We start from the raw sequence: 20,599 nt of genomic DNA, 5'->3' as shown, positions 1-20,599 counted from the left end.
GGCCCCCCCCCCCCCCCCCCCCCCCCCCCGCCCCCCCCCGCCCCCCCCCCCCCCCCCCCCCCCGCCCGCCCCGCCCCCCCCCCCCCCCCCCCCCCCCCCCCCCCCCCCCCCCCCCCCCACAGCCACCATCAACATAGTATCGCACGAACCACAGCAAGCTTCTTAGAAGATCCTTTCTCCAGAACCCAGCCAGAAAGTCATCTTGTAGCCGTTGAATAAAACATCGTGCTAACCCTGATAATGCAGGTAGCAAGTCTGTGTGATTGGTAAAGGAATGAACGTTGAAGCGTGCGTATCGTCGTAGGACCTTAGAACGCTACGAGTGATAGAGCTCTTCGGAGTCCCCATCAAGAGTAGCCGATAGACTCATAAACCATGGGCCATCGATCAATGACTTGGCCATCCTTTGACTGCCCTTGTCACATAGATAATGGATGAAGGCATTTCCGAACGAAAGTTTGCACCTAGAGGAAAACCTCTCCTGGAATACCCAGCCACGACCCGACCAATTTGCCTGCGACAAATCGAGGTCGAAAACGTCCATCCCACGATGTGAGAATATTCGGGACCCGTTGGTAGCCATCCGGACGTACTTGAACTGCACATCAAATGAACCTGTTATACTCGGCTGGAGAGTCGAACGAAATGGCATACGGATTCGACTGCCTCGCTGGCGCAGGAAGCTTTCTCGGCAAGACATGGAAGATGCTGCACAAAGAGTGACCTTTGGGTTTCCATAGATCTTTGACATATCAACAGATTGCTTCTCCCAGTCACCAGTGTCACCTTGTGTGATACAAAGTGCGTCGATCCAAAGATAAGGCATTCCTAGTTCCCGTGCTATGAAGACCGCATCTTTGAGGACTTGTGTCATCTCATGATTTTCAATACCCCTTCGCCTCTTCTCAAAAGTTTCCTTTGTCGTAGTCAACTGCAACCTGGCATCTTCTGGTGGACCCCAGCAATAACTCAGAGCGGCGTACGTCGGGACGTAGGGGTTGGTCTGTGACATTTGATATTTGCCACGGAGGACTAGCCTCGGTTTTGGAGATGACACATCAATGAGCCGTTCGGGAGCGAAATGTTCGTCGGTCAGCTCATGGTTATGTGCTTCACACTTTCGGAGAGCTTGTTTCATCCACTCCGCTCTATGCGGCTCCGAGTAATCCTGACTCGACGGTAGAGCTAGACCAAGCCAGTTGCCGGCAACCTCACTACCAGGCGTTTGTGTAGCATAGCAACAGAGATAGAACGGTGGTATGTATTCACCGGTGGCTCGAGACTCCAGTCGGATGAGTAGTCCCTCCAGCTGACCGTCATCTAGCTTTATGCCGGTTTCTGTCTCCACAGAATCGTGCCCTTTGCCTAAGTTCTCACCTTCTGTTGGGAGATATTCGGCATCGTCTAGGTGGTATTCCTCACATTCATCATCTTCAGCTGAAAATATGTCCTGCCTAGAGCAGACCTCCTTTTCCACGGTATCTCCGCCATATAGATCACGATATATATCTGGAGAACCACTTGACCAGCAGTACGCGACGGATATCGATATTTTCTGTGTACCCAATTCCGCTTGTTTCTTCCCAATAGACTGTACTAGCATATTATCCACATCACGAGATAATATGCTATTATGTAGGAACAAACAAAAATCACAACCTCCGAGGGCAGATTTCTCAATTCGTGGAAGACTCGGGATGGAATCTGTCCAGATTTTGCGATAGTTTTCGTGATAACTCTTAACAGGGAATAGAAGTCGTGGCGACTGGTTGTCATCTAATTTCTCCTTGAATCCTCCGTGGCCGTCGTGGAACAGAGCTCCAGAGCATTTGGCACATAGGTCCGCCAGCTTAAGTTCCGAGGTGGGAGGGATGAGAGGCTTGTTCATTTGTGCTTGGAATAAGTTATCATGTTGATAATGTGGATCTTGATTTAGGGGAGCCATGTTGAGTAGCAAACTTCCAATGTGAGAGAACGAAGTTTCAAGATTGGTTGGCATTAGCTGGGAAAAGACGACATCACAGCTGACCAACAGAAAGGAGCCTTGTATAATACGTAAAGCACTCGTGTTCGCAAATTCGGTCTACTATGTCCATAAGAGGCTCTGCTCGTAAGGTAAGTTAAACGTTGCCTAGTATCATTAGGTATGTAGTCACGTTTATGGGCTATCTGGAGTACAGTGACACGTTTGACTTAATATTCATTACGCATGATCTACCTACTAAATATACCTAGTCAATGCGTACAAGTTCAGTGAGAGGATTTGTACCGCGGAATCATAGGTCGGAGGCAAATTAAAATGTGTGGAAGTGCGGTGGCCGCCGACGCTTCTCTCCCATATGATGAAAATAGGGGGCGAAGTAAACTACAAGTTGTAGTACTGGTGAAGCATTACGAGTCATATTGCAACACCGGCGTCTCCTAGACTTGAAGCCATCGTATTCTACATTCGGCATGCGCAATTGCCTCAGTAAAAAGCATATAGGCCTATTAATGTACTTTAATAAAGAAGGCAAATTGGGTGGGACCCAATGTCGTGGGCTGTGAGCGGTTAACCGACTGAGCCACTGTACACATTGTATTACTATTCCATATGTGATAATAATGAATAGCACTTTACCTAATGATTAGCTATGCTCCAAGGTCGCCGTTGACCTAACACTCGATATGCGCCTATCTGACATAACTGTCACCAGCCTCATCAATCAAGGCAACTGACACCCTTCCCACCACCTCCTCAACCCCTCAACATCGCACCAGCCAAGCTGGCCCGGGTTCTCGTACCACCACGCCCGGCCGTCGGGCGGGCGGTCGCTCGCGTACTTCTTGAGGCTGCCGCCGTCGAAGCGGTGGTTCTTGACGCCGAGCAGCAGCACGACGCTGCCGACCTGCGGCGCGAACCGGTCCGGGTCGAGGAAGACGGTGAGCAGGACGTGCTTGTCGGTGGACGGGTCGGCGAGCCGCGCCTGCCGCTGCGTGTAGGGGGGCAGGCCCGAGGGCTCGATGTCGGAGAGCGCCGACACGACGGCTAGCACGTTGACGCTCCAGTTCTGCTTGTACGGCAGGTTGGGGATCGCGCGCAGCTTTGTTAGTTTCATCGGCTTGTCTGGGTCCTTGCTCGACCAGGGTAGGGAGCTCGCTGTTGCTGGTGGTGGTGGTGGTGGTGTTTGGTCCTTGGAGCGGCTGGCGATGTCCTGTCTGTTTTGCGTTGCTTTGGAAGAGGCGTCGGCTATCACTTCGAAGTCGTCGTCTGCGTCGATGATTTCTTGCGGGATGCCGATGCCGCTGTCGAAGGATAATGCGCCGTGGTTTGGTGGTGATGGGTTGGCTGCGTTGGATGATTGAGGTATGGCCTCGGGCTTTTCCTGAGATTCAGATGGGGAGTCGACGCCTACGTCGGTGTCCACAACGTCTGTTGCGTCGATAAGGGTGTTGTTCCATCCGACTAGAGCAAGGTCCTCAACTACCAAATAGACCATCTTATCTCCTAGGTCACGATCGTCGCGCCCCTTCCCCTTTCCTTTGGCCGTAGATGGATTCTCCCCATCTTCACTAGAAGCGTTCTTCCACTCGATTCGGAACCGTTCCAGCTTAACATAAGATCCGAATGCGACCTCACCCTGATCTACGTACCTATGCATCTCAGCCGACAGCAGGGCCTGTATGCATAGCTCTCCATCTCCCAGCATCAAGCGCACGGCGCGCCATCTCTTAGATTTCGAGGTGTGAAGGGAGTCGACGCCCTCAACCAAGAACACGGAGCCCGGGACGCAATAGCCGGTGCGTAAGATGTCGGCAATGAGCGGTACGGGTTCGAACGGCTCCGGTGCGATACATGTTATATCGGAAGCTTCGGGCGAGGGACGGGGCGAAGAGGTGGACATGAATCCGAAGTTATCTCGGTCATTGTTTTTGCTTAGAATGTTGTTTCCCGCGGCACGCGCAGGATTAAAATAGTTTAAAAGGCGCGGATTTTAGCCTAGAGCCTTACCCTTAGGGTAATAAAGGTAACAAAGGTAAATGGATCTGAATCAACCTTCCTAATAGTACAGCGTAGTGTTCCACCAGGTGGGGCGGTGGATGGTTGTGTTACCCTAGGGTCCCTTCCTTCGGAGGGGTTGCTCTCAAGGTTAGGCGGTTACATGCTTGAGGAATATGGATTGGATATCCACTTTATACGGTTTACTGGCCTTATGATGCAATACTAGAACTCTGCTCCAACCCCTTTTTAATTAAAGCGACGGACTTTACCCTCTCATGCTATCTTCAACCTTATTGTCCGAAGACGTATAGTGACATCTTGGAAAGCATGGCATAGCATTTCCTTTCTTCAATCCCATCGACTTCATAGGTCAGATTGCCTTCTCTTTTCCCTTTCCCTTGCTCTGCAATGTCTGCTGAGATTCTCCATCGACTTTGTCACCCTGCTTTGTCCCCTCCTTGGGCGTGCCTAGAGGCGGTCTCTCCTTCAACTCTTCCACGTGCGCACTGATCATCTCTGCCATACTGTTCCACTTGTAATCCTTCTTGTCATCTTCAGGTTTGACGAAGCCTGCTGTTTTCTTGCCCTCGGTGTCAGGCATCTTCGGGTGCTTCGGCAAGTTGGGGAATAGAGGTCGTCCTTGGGAACTTGTGATTCGTAGGTTTAAAGGACTAGACGATATGTCCTTGGCAGAGCCGCCTCGCGGTGTTGTCACAGCCTTTGTGGATGGGGATACGTCGGTAGGAGGAGTCGCAGTGGACGGGGACGTCATGTCCACGTTCTTGTTCGACTTTCTGCGCTCCCTCATCTTGAAGGTTTGACGAAGACGTGAGTCAAATTGGATGTGTGTCGACGTGTTTCCTTCCACCTGAAGTTGATGCTTCAATGTAGGTTCGTCTTAACCGCAAACGAATTTTGCCCAAGGTGAACACGGTGGTCCTATTATAATATGTGAGTAAAATTTCGGCAATTAATTTGACGTTTGACCTTACTGGTTTGCTTCAGAATTTGGTTGATAAATTCAAACAGTTGGAAGCGACGACAACCATGGCGATGTTGTATGAAGAGTACGAGAAGGAAAAAGTTTGTTGCCTTAACTACAAAATTCACTAGGCGGCAGCCTAGCTTCACGGCAACCGTTAAAATATTCACGAGCATGCCACATCAAATGTTTGTCTTTTAGCAAGTAAAGAATCACAAAATTGTTAGAAATTATTATTCAAATTACTAGGAAGCTAACGCATATTCGTTGACCTTCAACTTGTTAACGATTGCTGCATCTACATCTAATTATTTTCTCTTAGTACGCCCCCGATTTTTAGACACATTTCAAAGTGACGTTCGTCGCTGTATCCGTGTCACCGCCATGGTTCAAAAGCGCAAACGTATACGATCCTTTCTCCAGTTCCCATTCGTTTTTCCTGTTGAGGATGGTTAGATACCTACTCGTATCCAACTCCATCGATACAGTAATTTCCTCGCCGGCCGATATGTCTACACGTTGGAAGGTGACAAGCTGCTTAACAGGCTGCACGATGGACGAAACGCGCGAGAGGACATATACTTGAGCTACATGGCTCCCATCTACAGTACCATTATTCCTGACTGTAGCCGAAAACGTAATCGTATCCCCATCCTTGAATTCCGTCGCCACCGTACCGTTTATCATAGCTGCGAACTCGGATACTTTAAAAGTGGTGTACGACAGCCCGTAACCAAACCAATAAGCCGGCGACGACTCCGTATCGAGATACTTCACTAAGTGGGCAGTCGGCTTGTAATTGTAATACACAGGAAGCTGACCGACGTTCTTCGGGACGGTGACCGGCATCCTCCCTCCTGGATTTACCGTGCCAAATAACACATCCGCGATCGCTTGGCCACCAGACTGGCCAGGGAAGAAAGCGCTTAGCACAGCAGCGCTCTGGTTATAGTAGTCGATCGCAAAGGGTCGACCGCCCTGAAGAACAAGCATCACAGGCTTCCCCAACTTGAATAGTTCCTTGGCTAGGATGTCCTGGCTTGATATAAGGCCTAGCGTGCCTCGATCCCCATTTTCTCCGTCGCTGTTCCAAGCCGCCCCCACGGCCAGGACGACCACGTCTGAGGAGCTTGCGAGTTGGACGGCTTGGTCGACTGCGTCGCCGTTCCGACTGACGAGGTTCCAGAAGAGTATGAGCTGCGAATTGAGAGAATTTACGTTTTCGGTTGTCTTGTAGAGAGTGAAGGCTTGGTATTCGATGCGAATGTGGTATGTTGCCCCTTTTCTGAATGTAAAAGGGGCAGATCCGGTCGGAGGTAGTGTGCTATTCGTCGTGATGTAATCGTAGCTCATGATATTTCCCATGATATTGCTAGACTGTAGAAGACCCTCTACTCCATATGAGGTGGTCAAGCTTCCGTCGATAAAGAGCTTAACAGTCGTGTTGGGTCCTACAGCCGCTCCAATCCAGCCATCTACGTCGATGTCGACAGGAGATTTCAGCTCCCCTTCCCAAATAGCACTGAAGTTATTAGATGGTAGACCGTCTGGAGGATATAATCCCCAGTCAAGCGCAGGATTCTCGATTCTATATGCCATAGGCTGGGTGAAATTAGTATCCGCGAAATACGTCGCAGCAAGGCCACCCGCTGTCCCATTCGCCGACAAGAGGTACGGTGGTATTACATACTGGGAGTTATACTCCCAGGTATTTGCGCCCCAGCTAGAAACCAACTCAAAATCTCCTCCATTCGCATATTTGAGTATTCCTTGGCGGATCGTCTGTGCCGCGTCTGCGGGATACTGCCCCCATTGACCAGAATAGTCGCCATAATTGAGTACATCAGCGAACGGGCCGACGAGTGCGATCTTGGTGATTTTCTGAGCTTGAGGCTTTAATGGTAATGTGGAGTTCTTGTTTTCTAGGAGAACGATGCTTCTCTGAGCAGCTTCCAGCGTGAGGTTCCTGTGGCTCTTGACAATTTCCTGAGGATTGACCCCCGATGGGATGAAAGGGTCGTCAAATAGGCCTAAATCCCACTTCACACCTAGGATGTTGCGAATATGAGACTGTAGAGTTGTCAATTCCACAGAACCATTTGCGACGAGGTCTTTTGTTGTCTAGAACTTCGTTAATACCCCTTCAGATATTTAAACGGGAATGGGATTTCACATTAAGATAGACCTCAAGAGGATAGTCGTAGAATTGGATCATTCCTCCAGCGTTAAACCATTGCCCTATCGCACTTCCTGCAGAATCTGCTACCTGATGTACCGCTTGTAACTCGGCCATTCCTATTGCTCAATTAGCATGATATATGGAACGAGTCGTATGGGCTTAATTATACCAGTATCATCGGCGATAGTGAATCCATCAAACCCCCAGTCTTCAAGTGCCTGGTATAACAGGGGGTGGACGTGAGCCGGTATGTCGTCAAACTCGCTATATGCCCTATACGTCAGTCAGTACGAGAAACTAAACCGGACTGCCTATAATCCCTTTACATCAATACGCCTCTTGCTCCACCTAGTTGGATCGCCGCCCTGAATGGCGTAAGGAGATCCTGTAACACCTGCCGATTTCCGTGACCCATAAACGGGGCGGTATTATGTCCCGACTGAGGAGCTCCGTGCGCGGCGAAATGCTATCCAACAGAATAAACCAACAGCTTGCCTAGACATTGACGCGAGAATTCATACCTTGAGCACTGGCACGACGGCGTCTGGTTCAGACCAAGAGCCATTCTTAGACAGGCCGCTAGAGTAGGCGACTCCCATATGCGAAGTTAATACTTTATCTTCTCCCCACGCCTCTACTCGGTGTCAGCAACGGAAGGAACTTCTTTTAGGAGCCGAGAGCAGATATTTACCTTGCATTCGCCCCCATCTCGGGTCCTGGCCGATGTCAAGGACGGGAGACAGACAGGCATGAATCCCGATCGACCTCGCCTCGGTTCCAATCGCTCTGCCGACGCGATACACAAGATCGGTATCGAAACTAGCTGAAAGTCCTAGACTCTGGGGGAACATCGACTGCTTAAAAGACCCGACACCGTGAAGGCACTCTCCCACATGCATGAGCGGAATCTTCAGTCGCGCTTTTTGGAGGGTCAATGCCTGAACGGAGTTATAGTGAGAAGTGTTGAGCGGGTACCTATGTCGCTGTGAGTCCAGGGGCACCGGCTGGATTAGAGCACATGAGACGTACCAATCATGCATTGCACCTATTGGTGAGTCTGGGCTGAAGCGCATCGCATAGTCTAACCCCTAGGTGAATATGATGTGAGATCTTTAATATGGCCAGCATGCATACCATAAAGCTCGTTCTTAGACTCGACCCCTACAATGTCGCCGCCAAACATAAGGTGCAATTGTAGAACTGGATTATTTGTTAGTCTTGGTATTCAACGCGTATCTGAGCTCTAGCCAACTCACCCAGATCCTCGACTGTCATATTCGAAATTAACGAGTCTACATATGAACTCTTGTCTAAAATGACCTGGCCGACGTTTCTCGCTAGTGACCCCTTTTTAGGAGGCGATCCATTTGCTTGTGCTTGATGTTGCCCACAGGCGCTCAATAGAGTCAACAGCAAGGAGAACCGCATTGCTGTTAGTGAAGCTTGAGTAAGTAGCAGTGTTGAGTTTACACTAGCATGATGAATGGCACTCAAGCCATAGGCATCAACAATAAATATGGCGCGAGATGCTCTCCACGAGCATGGTATCGGTTAGTGATGTTACATTCCCCTCTCCTCGGGTTATCTTGATCAGAAACCTTGAAATTGCTACCTTGTTTTTTATTATTATCAACGCAACCTTGCTGATGCTTGAGATCCGCCCCACACCATCATCACACCCTCATCGAATTAAGCACCCTCGTCTATAGCATCATCAGTTCTCGTGTCTTAGATTCCCGTCCTTAGTTTCGTCTCATATTTTCCCATTCGTTTTTGTTTTTCTTTTCTTTTCACAACGTGATTCTCGGCATGACCATAATCTCGAACCGGAATATCCGCTTAAGACCCTAAATCAATTCACATGCCCATCCTTGATTGACGCCGAATGCCTGCACGATAACTCATTTCAAAATGCAACGTTAGATTAAGAATTTCTTGGAATTTGCGCTTATGTACTGCTGCGATGCGGCCCTGAAATCGTCGGCTAACAAGTTACTGTTGCTATTCCAAAACTGCATCAATTGCTTGTCTTCCTTCCACTGCGGCCACTGCTGAATGTCTGAGCTCGTCCCGTTGTTGGGATCCAGTGTGTATAGGAACGAGATGTAATAACTCTGGATAGCCTTGCTAGCGTAGTTTGGGAGTATACCGTAAAATACCTGTAGTATGTCGGAAGCGTGGAATGTGCCTAGTATCGGCGTGCCGTAGTCGTAGGATGCAAGATAGGACCACGAGGGCACGTCCGGATTCACAGCAAGGGTAGACTCAAGGAAATTTCTGCGTGTGAGGGTGAATACCATGTCCCCCAAAATGGCCGCAAGGCGTTTGAATTCTGGATACACCGCGTTGAAGGTACCAGTGTCAAAGGGGCTCCCGGCAGTAATCGACGGGTCATAGGTGTCAACTAGGCCTACGACGTCGTCTCTTTCGATAGCAGGGAAGAATATTTTCCAGATATAATCGACGAGCTCATCCGTAGTTGTGAGGTTGGGCTGGAACAGGCTGAAGAGGGTCCCCTCATCTTCTTGATCGCCAATGATCATTGGTACAGCGGCGTACTGACCATTGGCGGCGAGAACGTCAGGGGTATCTATTAAGACCACACCATCCGGTCGTGGGAGGTACGATAATGCGACAGAATTGTAACTGAGGATGCCCGGAACGCTATTCGTGGCGTTAAGGAATGTATCGTAGTCAGCACTGCGAAGACATGCAAGCGTATCGGCAGCACTGGAGCATCCCGCCTTGCTGACTACAGTATCGTATATGTCTTGGCAGCGATCACAGTCTACTGGATCTGTTGGAATCACACTTCCGCTATTCATAATGGCCCCGCGGAAGAGCTTCTTCCCGTTGTAGGTGTTATCTCCGCCGTAAAGGGCCATTTGATCAAACACGGAGATGGCACCGGCAGACTCGCCCCAGATTGTCACCTTCTCCGGATCCCCTCCGAATGCTGCGATATTGTCTTGCACCCATTCGAGACCCATGCGTTGATCCAAGAGTCCCAGGTTAGATGCGCCGTCTGCGAGGATTTCTTTGCCAGCCAGGAATCCGAAGCCACCTACCCGATAATTCACGGAAACGAAGACGAAAGGCTTTCCTTGGCTTACGCCATTAGCGACCAAAGAGGAACCATCGTACATCTGAGGGCTGCCAAGTTCGAAGCCACCCCCGAAGATCCAGAAGAGAACAGGAAGTTTCGAGTCCGACGTAGTACCTATTGGCCGCTGGACTCTCATGGTTAAGCAATCCTCCGTTTGTTCCGTAACCGTCTGGAACAGTGGCGTGTTGATCAGATAGCCCAACACAGAGGTGATAAGATCTCCCTCCGTAGAGAAGAACATCTGTGGGCAAGCGGGACCAAGTCCAGTGGCGTCGAAAGTGCCAAGAGAAGAGTTAAGTCTCTGCGGCGGCTTCAGCCGCAAATTCCCCGTCGGAGGTTCGGCAAACGGTATACCACCATAGTTCTCAACTCCGTTAAGGACCGAACCAACAAGAGTGCCTTGTGAAATGACCACGGAGGCTGTAACAGTTCGTTCTTCTAACGTTCGAGTCGGCGCTGGAAGAGCAGCGGCTATGCTAGCGAGTAAGGCAGCCGATACTAGAGGAGCAAGAGTATTATACATGATGTCCTTTAGGTAATATCCAACAAACTAAAAAGGGGATAGGAAGGCAGACAGGAAGTCCGAAGACAGGAGTTGTGTCCGTAGATCAATGTATGTTGCGAGTTAGTGAGTAGAAATTTCGAAGAATGTATCACCGTGTCTCATGACACGGTATGGCGATCTTATATAGACATTCCTATAACGATGAGAGGCGTGTTATACCCATCGGGGAATAAGCTGGATCAAGACAACCAAGATGTAAATCAAGAATGAACTCAAGCTCAAATTTCATTCATGGAATTCGTAGCACACGTAGGTAGCCCTTGTTCGTCGACTTCCACCCAGCTGACCATTCTTGCGAAAGGGACGCCAAACTGAGTTGGACCAAGCAACTCGTCAACAATCGCATAGCTTACCGAATTTCGTACTTCTTCCAGAATATCGTCGAGAAACCCAGGATCCGGGAATCGAATCTAGCAAGAAATTCTCTTTCTCAGCCCCTCCTCCACGGGGTTAGTATACCGCGTTAGGACCCATCCCCGGTTGAGAGAGGCCTGGTTGTGCATAAGCTAGAATTGGAATGCCATTGTCTACAGATCTTGGGTGAGCGGTCTGAGACAGCATGTGAAATCTACTGCAAGATTCGCTGTTCTAGCCAGGAACCAGCCGAGGCAAGTCTTCCACGCAATGTCTCGGAGGAACGAATTCTAAGTCGAAAATCCATATTACCTATGATTAGCTGTGAATGACTAGGTAAGTGATGGGCAAGAGAAGGGAGAAAGAACCAATGATAATTCGTCCCGCTAATGTCGTACCGCCGTGCCATTCGCAAATAGTCTATCACGCCGGAATTATCTTGTCGATGGTTGGCTGGATTTCTCAGCTGTTGAAATTGGCAGGTAAATATTTTGTAGCATCCATAATAACCATGGCGCTTGATACGCGTGGTTGGGGTAAAAGTGAAGGTTGATCAATGGGTCGTGATCCCAAGCAGACCTAATGACCAATCACGCTACCGTACTACCCCACAAAAGACCCGTCGTAATGAGTTTGTGGGGGTGGGGTTTTAGTGACAGGTATCACCTGGCTGGTCTGCAGAATTAGGTCACTAGCGGGAGTCGGGAGCAGGTCGGGACACAGGGGTGTCGGGTCCAGGATGGATGGATGTCTTTGCGGGGTAACAAGCCATCGGTAACTCCTATTTCTTCTCCCATCCTTCTTCCGCCTATTCGCGTTACTGCAACTCGTGGAAAATGGAAAAATCGTGGTTGTTTATGATGGCAAAGACCCAGTCATCACGGACTTAGATTTCCTAATCAGTAGTACCTACTCCGACGAGCGGTTGTCTTGCTTTTTATCCCCGGTTCCTAGCTAAATCCGTCCGGCCATAGAGGTACCTACCGGTTTACTCGGCGGCACTCGTTAGACGGGAAGATATTTGCGAGTTTCCTGAACTAAAGATTAGCCTAGCACTATCCACCGTCGATTTGGCACGTCGTTTTCGTATTGCTGCTAGACTGCAGTGCATATACCTCTGCTCGGACTCGGCTGTATACCTTCCCAAAAGTCACCTGGATGATTAGACAGACAGTTATTTATTCAAACGAGGTTTTGGTTACACCCGTAAACGACACCACGGAGAATATAACCATCCCTAACAAATAAATCTTTCGGGGCGATATGTTTGGTGTAGTATTCAACTCGAGCTTCCTTGATCCGGCCTATGGATGCCTTCAAAATAGCTTCTAGGAGTTAAGGGTGTAACGTAGTCTATTCCTTCCAAGGTTACCATGGCAAATAACAGGTTTTAGACACACTAATGACTCTTTCGTTAATGTGCCACAGCGCCTTAGATATTGTACGTTGACAGGATGGTTTTGTGTCATTTATCTCGGCGCCGAATTTTGACTGAAGAACTCTCACATCAACCAGCTCCAAAGCCCTTCATGATTCTAATGAGGGTATTCGGTAGTTTATAAAGTAGGCGACTGTTACTCTGAGTGTGTTCCGAACTTGTTATTCTCATTTGATCCATTACGTGTTGGAAACTCACTCGCCAATTTTCAAGTCGAATCCGGGTTGAAAGCTATAGGCCGTGAAGCCACGATCGTGGAACTGAATAAGAAAATCTACATCCCCGTGTTTATGTCCCATAACCCAGTTAATATGAGGGAAACCCCTCTCGTTAGTTCTCTCAAAGAACTTCCGTTTGTAAATGTCAAATTCGACGAAAGATTCGGATGCTGCCACTGGGATTGGCGGGTCCGCGAACAGGTATACTTCAACAAACCCTATGATATCGCGGTGACAAGGCATTCCTTTTCCTATTCGGACTTGGGTAGTGCGTACTTTTTTTCCCATTGAAATTTCGGATTCAAAAGTCTCTGTATGGCTGGTATCATCGAATTCGTAGACCATGCGTTTAAGCGTCAATTTTGAACCAGAACTATCGGTGTATCCGGAGGCCAGAAAAAGTTTCCTGGTGCATGTTGGATGGAATATAACGCAAAGATTCTGCTTCCAGTCTTTGGTGAGTTCGTTGGTGAAGCCATGATAGTTGATCAATGGCGTGGTTGCGAGCGTCGAGAATTTACCGCCGAACTCCCATAAGAAGACGTCTCCGCTGAAGAGAATTATGGCAACCTCAGATCCTCTAGTTGCAACATATCTAATAGATCCGGGTAACTTCTTTTCAAGACAAATGTTTGCGATGTGGTCCCACGCGGTCCTATTCAATTCAATTAGACCCGAGTTGAAAACATACTTGAATGTGAAACTACCTACAAGAGACGGTCCATGGATGCTATGACAAGTCTATCCCCTAGAGCTTGAAGCTTGCATTCTGGATGAACAAGCGGACCCTTCGGTGAAGTGAAAACCTTTCGTGTCCGTGACCATAGGTTATCGACTACAATGATTCGAGGCCAAGGTTGCCACGCTATCCTACCATGAGAATATAAAGCATTCTCATATGCGGAGGAATCCGGCTCGAGATCAGGTTGGCAATCAAATTGCGCATAAGCAGCAGACATATCTTTATGGCGGCCATGATACTCGGGATCAAGTTTAAAATATGACTCGTTTTGCCAAGAAAACGACTTCTCAAGACTGGACTCGAAAAAATGCCGGTGCAAGCGTCCTATCCTGTGAAGGGTTTTTAGACATTCGTTTGGGTCTAATGGGGTGCCCATTGATATATGACGTAGCGATGGACATAGCTCATCTGTGACAGCATTTATAATAGAAAGGAACTTTCCTCGCCATCGTCTGGAGACAGCGAGACAGGTAACGAAATCGCGCAAACCTAGGAAGTCCGCAATCTGTGCCACGAGCTCAATTGGTAGCTCACTTATGATGTCTATGTTGACTCTTGATAGGAGAATTTTCACGTAGCGGTGTTCTTCATTAGTGAGAGAGCCATCCATAACAAACTGACGAAGTTGTGCGAGTCGTGTCTGGCGGTCTACGTCTCCTGCCTTTTCGAGGTGGGGGTGCTTAGAGTCCATGATCTTGTAGAATCCTATGTTTTGTAAGTTAGCTGAACCCGTTGTGTGCAGATTTTGAATGGTGCTTGCTCCTATTTTCTTCTTGGCCCATCCGCGCAACTAACGGTTAAGTTGAACTTCATAGCTCTCGGTAAAGAGGGTGTCAAGAGTAAGTTTCCTCTGGACTGTGCTATGCGTGACATGTTTTGTTCTTTCTTTCACCTCAAAGTTAATTTAAGAATCTTTAAAGTTCATGGTCTAAAATTGGGGAGGTACTGTCAAGAACATATAGGCAGGTAGACTCGGAGTTTTGAGTTAGTGGGTAGAGCTTGCTCATCATAACAGGAAAACATTGAAGCTTTCATCTACCTAAATTATCCATATCTCTGATTCGATAAATTCACTAGGTACATCAAAGTTAGAGACATACCTATGCGTGCGTTACCTTTCATGTGAATATTCATGCACCTGCACAATGTACAGCACAACTGGGAGGCAACCGACGGTGTGTTAACAAATGATATTTAATCGCGTCTCATTCGTTGTTGTCATGGGTTAGGTAATTTGATATGGATACGATTCTGGCGGATCATTGGGGAAAACACGTAGGCACCTGAATTCGTGCCAGTAGAATGACTCGACGGAGCTCTTCTTCTATGGCGAAGTCCATGTGGACCTCGACGAATCTTGGAAGTCAATTGGAACCGCCACTTCGATTATTGTGGCATTTGTGGCTTTGTGGCTGACGTCGTCATTCATTGTGTGGCATGGCTGGGTCTGAGGGTCCACTTATAGGAGGGAGGAATGACCCCTCCAAGATGGTAAGGTACCTAGGGCATCTTAGGTGTTTGATATATAGACGTGAAGTATATACTTAACTTGCTACCTGGGGAAGTAGAAACCTGCGACGGGTCACGGCATATCTCATACTAATCTAAGCTGCACTGGCGACTACCTTACGTTTAGATTAGACTTTGCAGGGTCTTAGATCTTGAACTAGCGGGTTAGTCTCCTTTCATTCATCAGCGACCCTTCGACAACCCTTCTTCCTCTCAAACTCTCTAAATTCTATTACCTAGTAGGTACCAAGGCTTGTCATACCGCCTTCGAGATCCCTAACTTTAAAAAAGAATTATTGACTGACTGACCACCTTCTTTTTCATTAGCGATTCTGCCGATACTCGAGGTCTCTTCCCCCCCTTCTACGATCTTTCTCTTTCGTCGACTCGGTAGTCTTCCCAATTCGTCTACTTTACATACTCTAGATATAGAGGAGACGGGATAAGACCCCTCAGTCGCCATGGCTGGCCCCGCCTCTCCCAACGAAGGCCCTACGTTCGAACCGCCACAACTCCCACCTGGATGGATTGCGCAGTGGGATGGCACAAGTAAGAAGTATTACTACGTTCAGCTCTCAACGGGCGTGTCTCAATGGGAAACCCCGACACAAGCTGCGCCGGGAAACACACCTGCCCAGACAAATGAACATCCGTATGGGATCCCTGGCCGGCAAGAAGTCATCACCCATCCCGATGGCACACAGACGGTCAAGCATCCCGACGGTCGGATGGAGCCCATTTTACCGACCGAGGATAATAGAGGACTTGATGGACCATCTGGCGAAAGGGGATTTGGTGTGCGTCTACGAGTCTTCTTATGAATATTGCATTCTGAAGCATAATGCGCTGACCTAATATCCAACTACAGAGCTTTGCAGCTAATTCGTTACTGAGCCAATTTTCCGGCGGCCATGGAAAGCCTCAGACGACCAACGGCCACAGCTCTGGTGGTATTGGCGGCCTTGCTGGTCAATTGATTGGTGGTCTCGGTGGAAGTCACGGCAGCAGTGGCCACGGAGGTTCGTCCAGTACGCATGGCGGAGGTACTGGCCAACTTGTTGGCCAACTTGCCTCAAACCTATTCGCTTCTGGTCATAAGCCCCAGCAACCTCAGAATTACCATGGCGGGCAACCCAGCCAAGCTCCACATTCATCAGGCCTAGCTGGTTCTGTGATGGGAGGAGTTGCGAATATGTTCGGAGGGAGTCATGGAAGCCAACCAGTATGTTTGCCTTCAACGACGGTATTGGGACGGGAATATCTGACTAACGTAATCTGACGTATTAGAATTACGGCTATACAAATGCAGGCCAGACAAGCGGATATAGTGGTCATGCTCCTCCGACATCCTACCAACCGCCCAATGCTTCGACGCCATCCTACAGCTCTCCGCCTCATCAGCAAGGTTCACCCTCTTATAATACATCCTCTACTCAACACGTGACACCGCAGTACCCTCCTCCGCCCGGCCAGCATGTTGCAACTTCGTATCCCCCTCCTCCTAATCAGCTAGGCCATCAGAATCCATCCTACAACAGCTCTCCTCCCGGCCAGCAGCACCACAATCCACCATACAGTAGCGGTCCGCCTTCGGGACAGCACTCTAGCTATGGACATAGCCCAGGTCCTCAAGGACACGCCTATTGTAGGTGATATATTTTGGGATATGGTCGCTGTATTTCACTAATTTAGAACGTAGCACAACAAACACAATATGCATCACCGCCGCCGAATCAGCCTCAATACAGCGGTCAACAATATCCACCGCCCCCCTCTACGTTTAGTAACCCACAATACAGTATGCCACCACCATCATCGGCTCCTCACGGATACTCTGTGCAACCTGCCTACGCTGCTGGGCCACCGGTTCCTTCGGCGACGCACCCTCACCACGGTCAGTCAGGGGGTTACCCCGGCAATTGGTAGCAGGTCAACCTTATGATATGCCAGCGTCATTGGCAGACGTTCAAGCAGACGTATTATAGACCGCGGAGTTCATGTTCTTTCATTTTCTAGCATTCAACAATATTCGCTTTTGCTGAGACAATCGACTTGGGCAATGTCTCAATGGTTTTAAAGCATAGATTGAGTTGTGGATAAAATGAAGACAGTGCTGCGGTTACGCTTCCGTCCGAGGTTGAGTGGAATGCTTTGATGAGCGAGGATTACGAGTTATGATAGCTGGGATTCGATGGTACTCTCGTTTGGATCTAGGGAGGCAAATATAGGAAGCAGTGACGAAAGCGTGTCTACCATTTCACTGAATCTTCTTCTCAGGGTTTGCTTCTGCTCCTAAGTTACGAATCCATATTGAGATGTATCGTGCGATAAACCAGGATGTGATGGCTACTACGGTAATGTAGCCCACAGTTGGCAATAGTGAACGGGGCAGTACGCCAAGGAGAAAGGGGTCGAGGATGATATCCACATGGACTGATGGAACGTGTCTCATCAGCGTCTTATTCGCCGTATAGTAATCTGCCGCTGCTAGAATCTGGAGAAAGAGAACCGAAGCTTCTCTCTCCGAGTTCGAGGCCCGGAGGTTTCCTACAGGTTTAGATTGAGACCCACGATCACCTCCAAGAGACTGGCGAGACCATGAATATTCTGAAAGCTCAGATATTAGTTCAGGAGTCTCAAAGACAGTTTGCAGCTCATAGGTAGCGATTTTGAATTGGGTAGGTTGCTATAAACTAATTAGCTTTCTCGACCTGAATAGATGCACGGATATAAAAAAGAAACATCATTAGAGCTTAACTAACAGTTGCAGCCCAACACACTCTCACTTCGTAACGTTGACCCTCAGTGAGTTCGTCCAAGATGAGCCAAGTGGCTTTGCCATTTGGTGATGAAATATTGGGGAATTGAGCCTCTAGATGTGTTCGTATTGTCCAATTAGAAGGGGTGAGGACATCGACATGCAAGTCTTCAAGGGTTGGATGAGCTGAGGGGATGTTGGCGGTTGGTGGACCGATGAAAATGGTCTTTTCGGTGTTTGCAAACACGGATGTAATCAATAGGATTATAGGAGCGAATCGAATTAACATTGTGGTAATCTAGTAATCCAACAGTTCAATGAATGAGATTTAATTGCTAGCTAAATTATTAATGAAGATCGAATTTTTTGGGGGTGAGAAAGTATTGGACAATGGGCGCGACGGTGTGTCGTTGCTGCCAAGCTCAGTTTGTCCCCTACTATTCAACATTATATTAAACAGCAGTCCCACCTTGAGGTCCCTGCATTCTGACGTGGTCTGTGTGCCTTCCCGAGTAGCCCGAGTCCCATCTAGGCAATCTCATGTCAACAAAAGCTCCTACCCAACCAGGGGATGAATTTTTAATCCGCCCCCACTTGGAGTTTTAGTACTTTTTAGTTATTGGACTTGGGTAAAAACGACTGGGTCCAAAAGCATCAACAGAACTCCTTTCGACTCAATTTCAATTCCTACCTACATTTTTCAATCACTCACACCTCCTGCTACGGGACTTTCCTTCTAACCTTGCCTGCACCCGCGATTCCGATTCTTCGTTCTCTCATCTTCTTGTTCTCATTTACTACTGCTTTCGCATTGTATTTGCCTTCAAGATGCGCGAGATCATTAGCATCAACGGTACGTTTATTCCATGTTTTTCCCCCCTCGAGGCACGCGTTTTCCTTCACCGCATCATCCATGTCTCATACTATAGACCCCTATAACGCCCATCCTTCGAAGCCACCATTATACTGACGTATTTGCTTGCAGTTGGCCAGGCGGGTTGCCAAATCGCCAATTCCTGCTGGGAGGTAAGAATCCTATCTATCGGACAGGACGTCGACGTCGCACATCTTTAATGCGTGATATGGATCTCAACGACCCCTGTCACTGTCACGAGAATGACTCAAGCACAATGCTAATCTTGACATCTTATAGCTCTACTGTCTCGAGCACGGTATCCAAGTAGGTTTCTTCGAAGTATTCTGGCAGTAGGACACGACTGATCAATTTATCATATAGCCTGATGGATACCTGACCGAAGAGCGCAAGCTCGCTGATCCCGACCAAGGATTCAGCACTTTCTTCTCTGAGACTGGTAAGCGTTTTTTTCTTATGCTGTTTTGCAGCTAGTAAATGGTGTTCTAATCGGATTCAATAGGCCAGGGCAAGTATGTTCCTCGCACTATCTACTGCGATCTCGAACCCAACGTCGTCGATGAGGTCCGCACCGGTACCTATCGCAGTCTTTTCCACCCTGAGCAGATGATCACCGGCAAGGAAGATGCGTCGAACAACTACGCCCGTGGCCACTACACCGTGGGCAAGGAGCTCATCGATCAGGTTTTGGACAGAGTGCGACGCGTTGCCGACAGCTGTGCTGGTCTTCAAGGTTTCTTGGTTTTCCACTCTTTCGGTGGTGGCACTGGTTCCGGCTTCGGCGCCTTGTTGATGGAGCGTCTCTCCGTTGACTACGGCAAGAAGAGCAAGCTGGAATTCTGTGTTTACCCAGCACCTCAGACCGCTACCTCGGTTGTCGAGCCGTACAACTCTATCCTTACCACGCACACTACCTTAGAGCATTCCGACTGCTCGTTCATGGTTGACAATGATGCCATCTACGACATCTGCCGCCGAAATCTTGGCTTGGAGCGCCCTAGCTATGAGAATCTCAACCGTTTGATCGCGCAAGGTATGTGTGGAGTAAAATCACGAATTTAATGGTGGCTAACTTTATCTAGTTGTGTCTTCCATTACTGCTTCTCTTCGATTCGATGGTTCTCTCAACGTCGACCTCAACGAGTTCCAGACGAACTTGGTGCCGTACCCTCGTATCCACTTCCCTCTTGTCGCCTACGCACCAGTTATTTCTGCTGCTAAGGCTGCTCATGAGGCCAACTCGGTTCAGGAGATGACCATGTCCTGCTTTGAGCCGTACAACCAGATGGTCAAGTGCGACCCCCGCCACGGCAAGTACATGGCCACATGTCTGCTGTACCGAGGTGACGTCGTCCCCAAGGACGCTCACGCGGCTGTGGCTACCCTCAAGACTAAGCGCACGATCCAATTCGTCGACTGGTGCCCAACCGGCTTCAAGCTTGGTATCTGCTTCCAGGCTCCTCAGTTCGTTCCCAACGGTGATTTGGCTAAGGTCAACCGTGCTGTCTGCATGCTCTCCAACACGACGGCTATCGCTGAGGCTTGGTCTGCGTTGTCTACCAAGTTCGATCTGATGTACTCCAAGCGTGCTTTCGTCCATTGGTACGTCGGCGAAGGTATGGAGGAAGGTGAATTCTCGGAGGCCCGTGAGGATTTGGCTGCGCTGGAGCGCGACTACGAGGAAGTTGCCACTGATTCCCTAGAGGGCGAGGGTGATGTTGAGGCTGAGTATTAAGTTTCAGGCCACTCGTGCTACGTGTCACCGCCAAAGACATTTAATACTTTCGCACCCGTGACCGGATACGATTCGGACCTACCTTGATAGCACCTTTGTTTATACTAAAGACGAATCGAGACGTATTAGTTGTGCTAAAGTCTCCGAATAACGTGGA

General features: G+C 48.9%; 9 protein-coding genes across 9 annotated transcripts; 2 read left to right on the top strand and 7 right to left on the bottom strand.

The window, feature by feature from the left end:
* Positions 1-257: 257 nt before the first annotated feature.
* F4807DRAFT_470424 (heterokaryon incompatibility protein-domain-containing protein) lies at positions 258-1,945 on the bottom strand (the record flags this gene model as incomplete). The annotated part of the gene is made up of 1 exon (XM_048002814.1): positions 258-1,945. The coding sequence occupies one exon, from the start codon at positions 1,943-1,945 to the stop codon at positions 317-319; it is 1,629 nt and encodes a 542-aa protein (XP_047850745.1). The 3' UTR covers positions 258-316.
* Positions 1,946-2,186: 241 nt separating this feature from the next.
* On the bottom strand, positions 2,187-4,073 carry F4807DRAFT_440392 (uncharacterized protein). The gene is made up of 2 exons (XM_047999291.1): positions 2,621-4,073; positions 2,187-2,541 (listed from the first exon to the last, which is right to left on the bottom strand). The coding sequence occupies exon 1, from the start codon at positions 3,882-3,884 to the stop codon at positions 2,706-2,708; it is 1,179 nt and encodes a 392-aa protein (XP_047850744.1). The 5' UTR covers positions 3,885-4,073; the 3' UTR covers positions 2,187-2,541; positions 2,621-2,705.
* A 62-nt stretch (positions 4,074-4,135) lies between these two features.
* Positions 4,136-5,045, bottom strand: F4807DRAFT_241610 (uncharacterized protein). Its single transcript, XM_047994286.1, has one exon. The coding sequence runs from the start codon at positions 4,788-4,790 to the stop codon at positions 4,353-4,355; it is 438 nt and encodes a 145-aa protein (XP_047850743.1). The 5' UTR covers positions 4,791-5,045; the 3' UTR covers positions 4,136-4,352.
* Positions 5,046-5,300: 255 nt separating this feature from the next.
* On the bottom strand, positions 5,301-8,957 carry F4807DRAFT_470422 (glycoside hydrolase family 3 protein; the record flags this gene model as incomplete). The annotated part of the gene is made up of 9 exons (XM_048002813.1): positions 8,400-8,957; positions 8,278-8,343; positions 8,173-8,224; positions 7,835-8,118; positions 7,665-7,777; positions 7,470-7,609; positions 7,313-7,416; positions 7,138-7,259; positions 5,301-7,085 (listed from the first exon to the last, which is right to left on the bottom strand). Exons 1-9 carry the CDS (start codon positions 8,569-8,571, stop codon positions 5,301-5,303), a joined length of 2,838 nt encoding a protein of 945 aa, XP_047850742.1. The 5' UTR covers positions 8,572-8,957.
* A 105-nt stretch (positions 8,958-9,062) lies between these two features.
* Positions 9,063-10,772, bottom strand: F4807DRAFT_453611 (sterol esterase; the record flags this gene model as incomplete). Its single annotated transcript, XM_048000483.1, has 1 exon — positions 9,063-10,772. One exon carries the CDS (start codon positions 10,770-10,772, stop codon positions 9,063-9,065), a length of 1,710 nt encoding a protein of 569 aa, XP_047850741.1.
* Positions 10,773-12,260: 1,488 nt separating this feature from the next.
* Positions 12,261-14,490, bottom strand: F4807DRAFT_241622 (uncharacterized protein). The gene is made up of 2 exons (XM_047994287.1): positions 13,536-14,490; positions 12,261-13,479 (listed from the first exon to the last, which is right to left on the bottom strand). The coding sequence occupies exons 1-2, from the start codon at positions 14,255-14,257 to the stop codon at positions 12,801-12,803; spliced, it is 1,401 nt and encodes a 466-aa protein (XP_047850740.1). The 5' UTR covers positions 14,258-14,490; the 3' UTR covers positions 12,261-12,800.
* A 578-nt stretch (positions 14,491-15,068) lies between these two features.
* On the top strand, positions 15,069-17,167 carry F4807DRAFT_241550 (uncharacterized protein). Its single transcript, XM_047994285.1, has 5 exons — positions 15,069-15,872; positions 15,944-16,297; positions 16,363-16,551; positions 16,633-16,720; positions 16,775-17,167. Exons 1-5 carry the CDS (start codon positions 15,537-15,539, stop codon positions 16,999-17,001), a joined length of 1,194 nt encoding a protein of 397 aa, XP_047850739.1. The 5' UTR covers positions 15,069-15,536; the 3' UTR covers positions 17,002-17,167.
* A 165-nt stretch (positions 17,168-17,332) lies between these two features.
* Positions 17,333-18,122, bottom strand: F4807DRAFT_463980 (uncharacterized protein; the record flags this gene model as incomplete). Its single annotated transcript, XM_048002055.1, has 2 exons — positions 17,333-17,761; positions 17,838-18,122. The coding sequence occupies 2 exons, from the start codon at positions 18,120-18,122 to the stop codon at positions 17,333-17,335; spliced, it is 714 nt and encodes a 237-aa protein (XP_047850738.1).
* A 539-nt stretch (positions 18,123-18,661) lies between these two features.
* On the top strand, positions 18,662-20,442 carry F4807DRAFT_463979 (tubulin alpha-B chain; the record flags this gene model as incomplete). The annotated part of the gene is made up of 6 exons (XM_048002054.1): positions 18,662-18,686; positions 18,819-18,859; positions 18,987-19,013; positions 19,071-19,146; positions 19,210-19,740; positions 19,790-20,442. The coding sequence occupies 6 exons, from the start codon at positions 18,662-18,664 to the stop codon at positions 20,440-20,442; spliced, it is 1,353 nt and encodes a 450-aa protein (XP_047850737.1).
* Between the last annotated feature and the right edge of the window lie 157 nt (positions 20,443-20,599).

The sequence above is a fragment of the Annulohypoxylon truncatum genome (genome assembly GCF_022578515.1).
Source record: "Annulohypoxylon truncatum strain CBS 140777 unplaced genomic scaffold F4807scaffold_36, whole genome shotgun sequence".
Classification (NCBI taxonomy): Eukaryota; Fungi; Ascomycota; class Sordariomycetes; order Xylariales; family Hypoxylaceae; genus Annulohypoxylon; species Annulohypoxylon truncatum.
The sequence above is the reverse complement of the archived record's forward strand: the minus strand, read 5'-3'. Positions and strand labels throughout refer to the sequence as shown.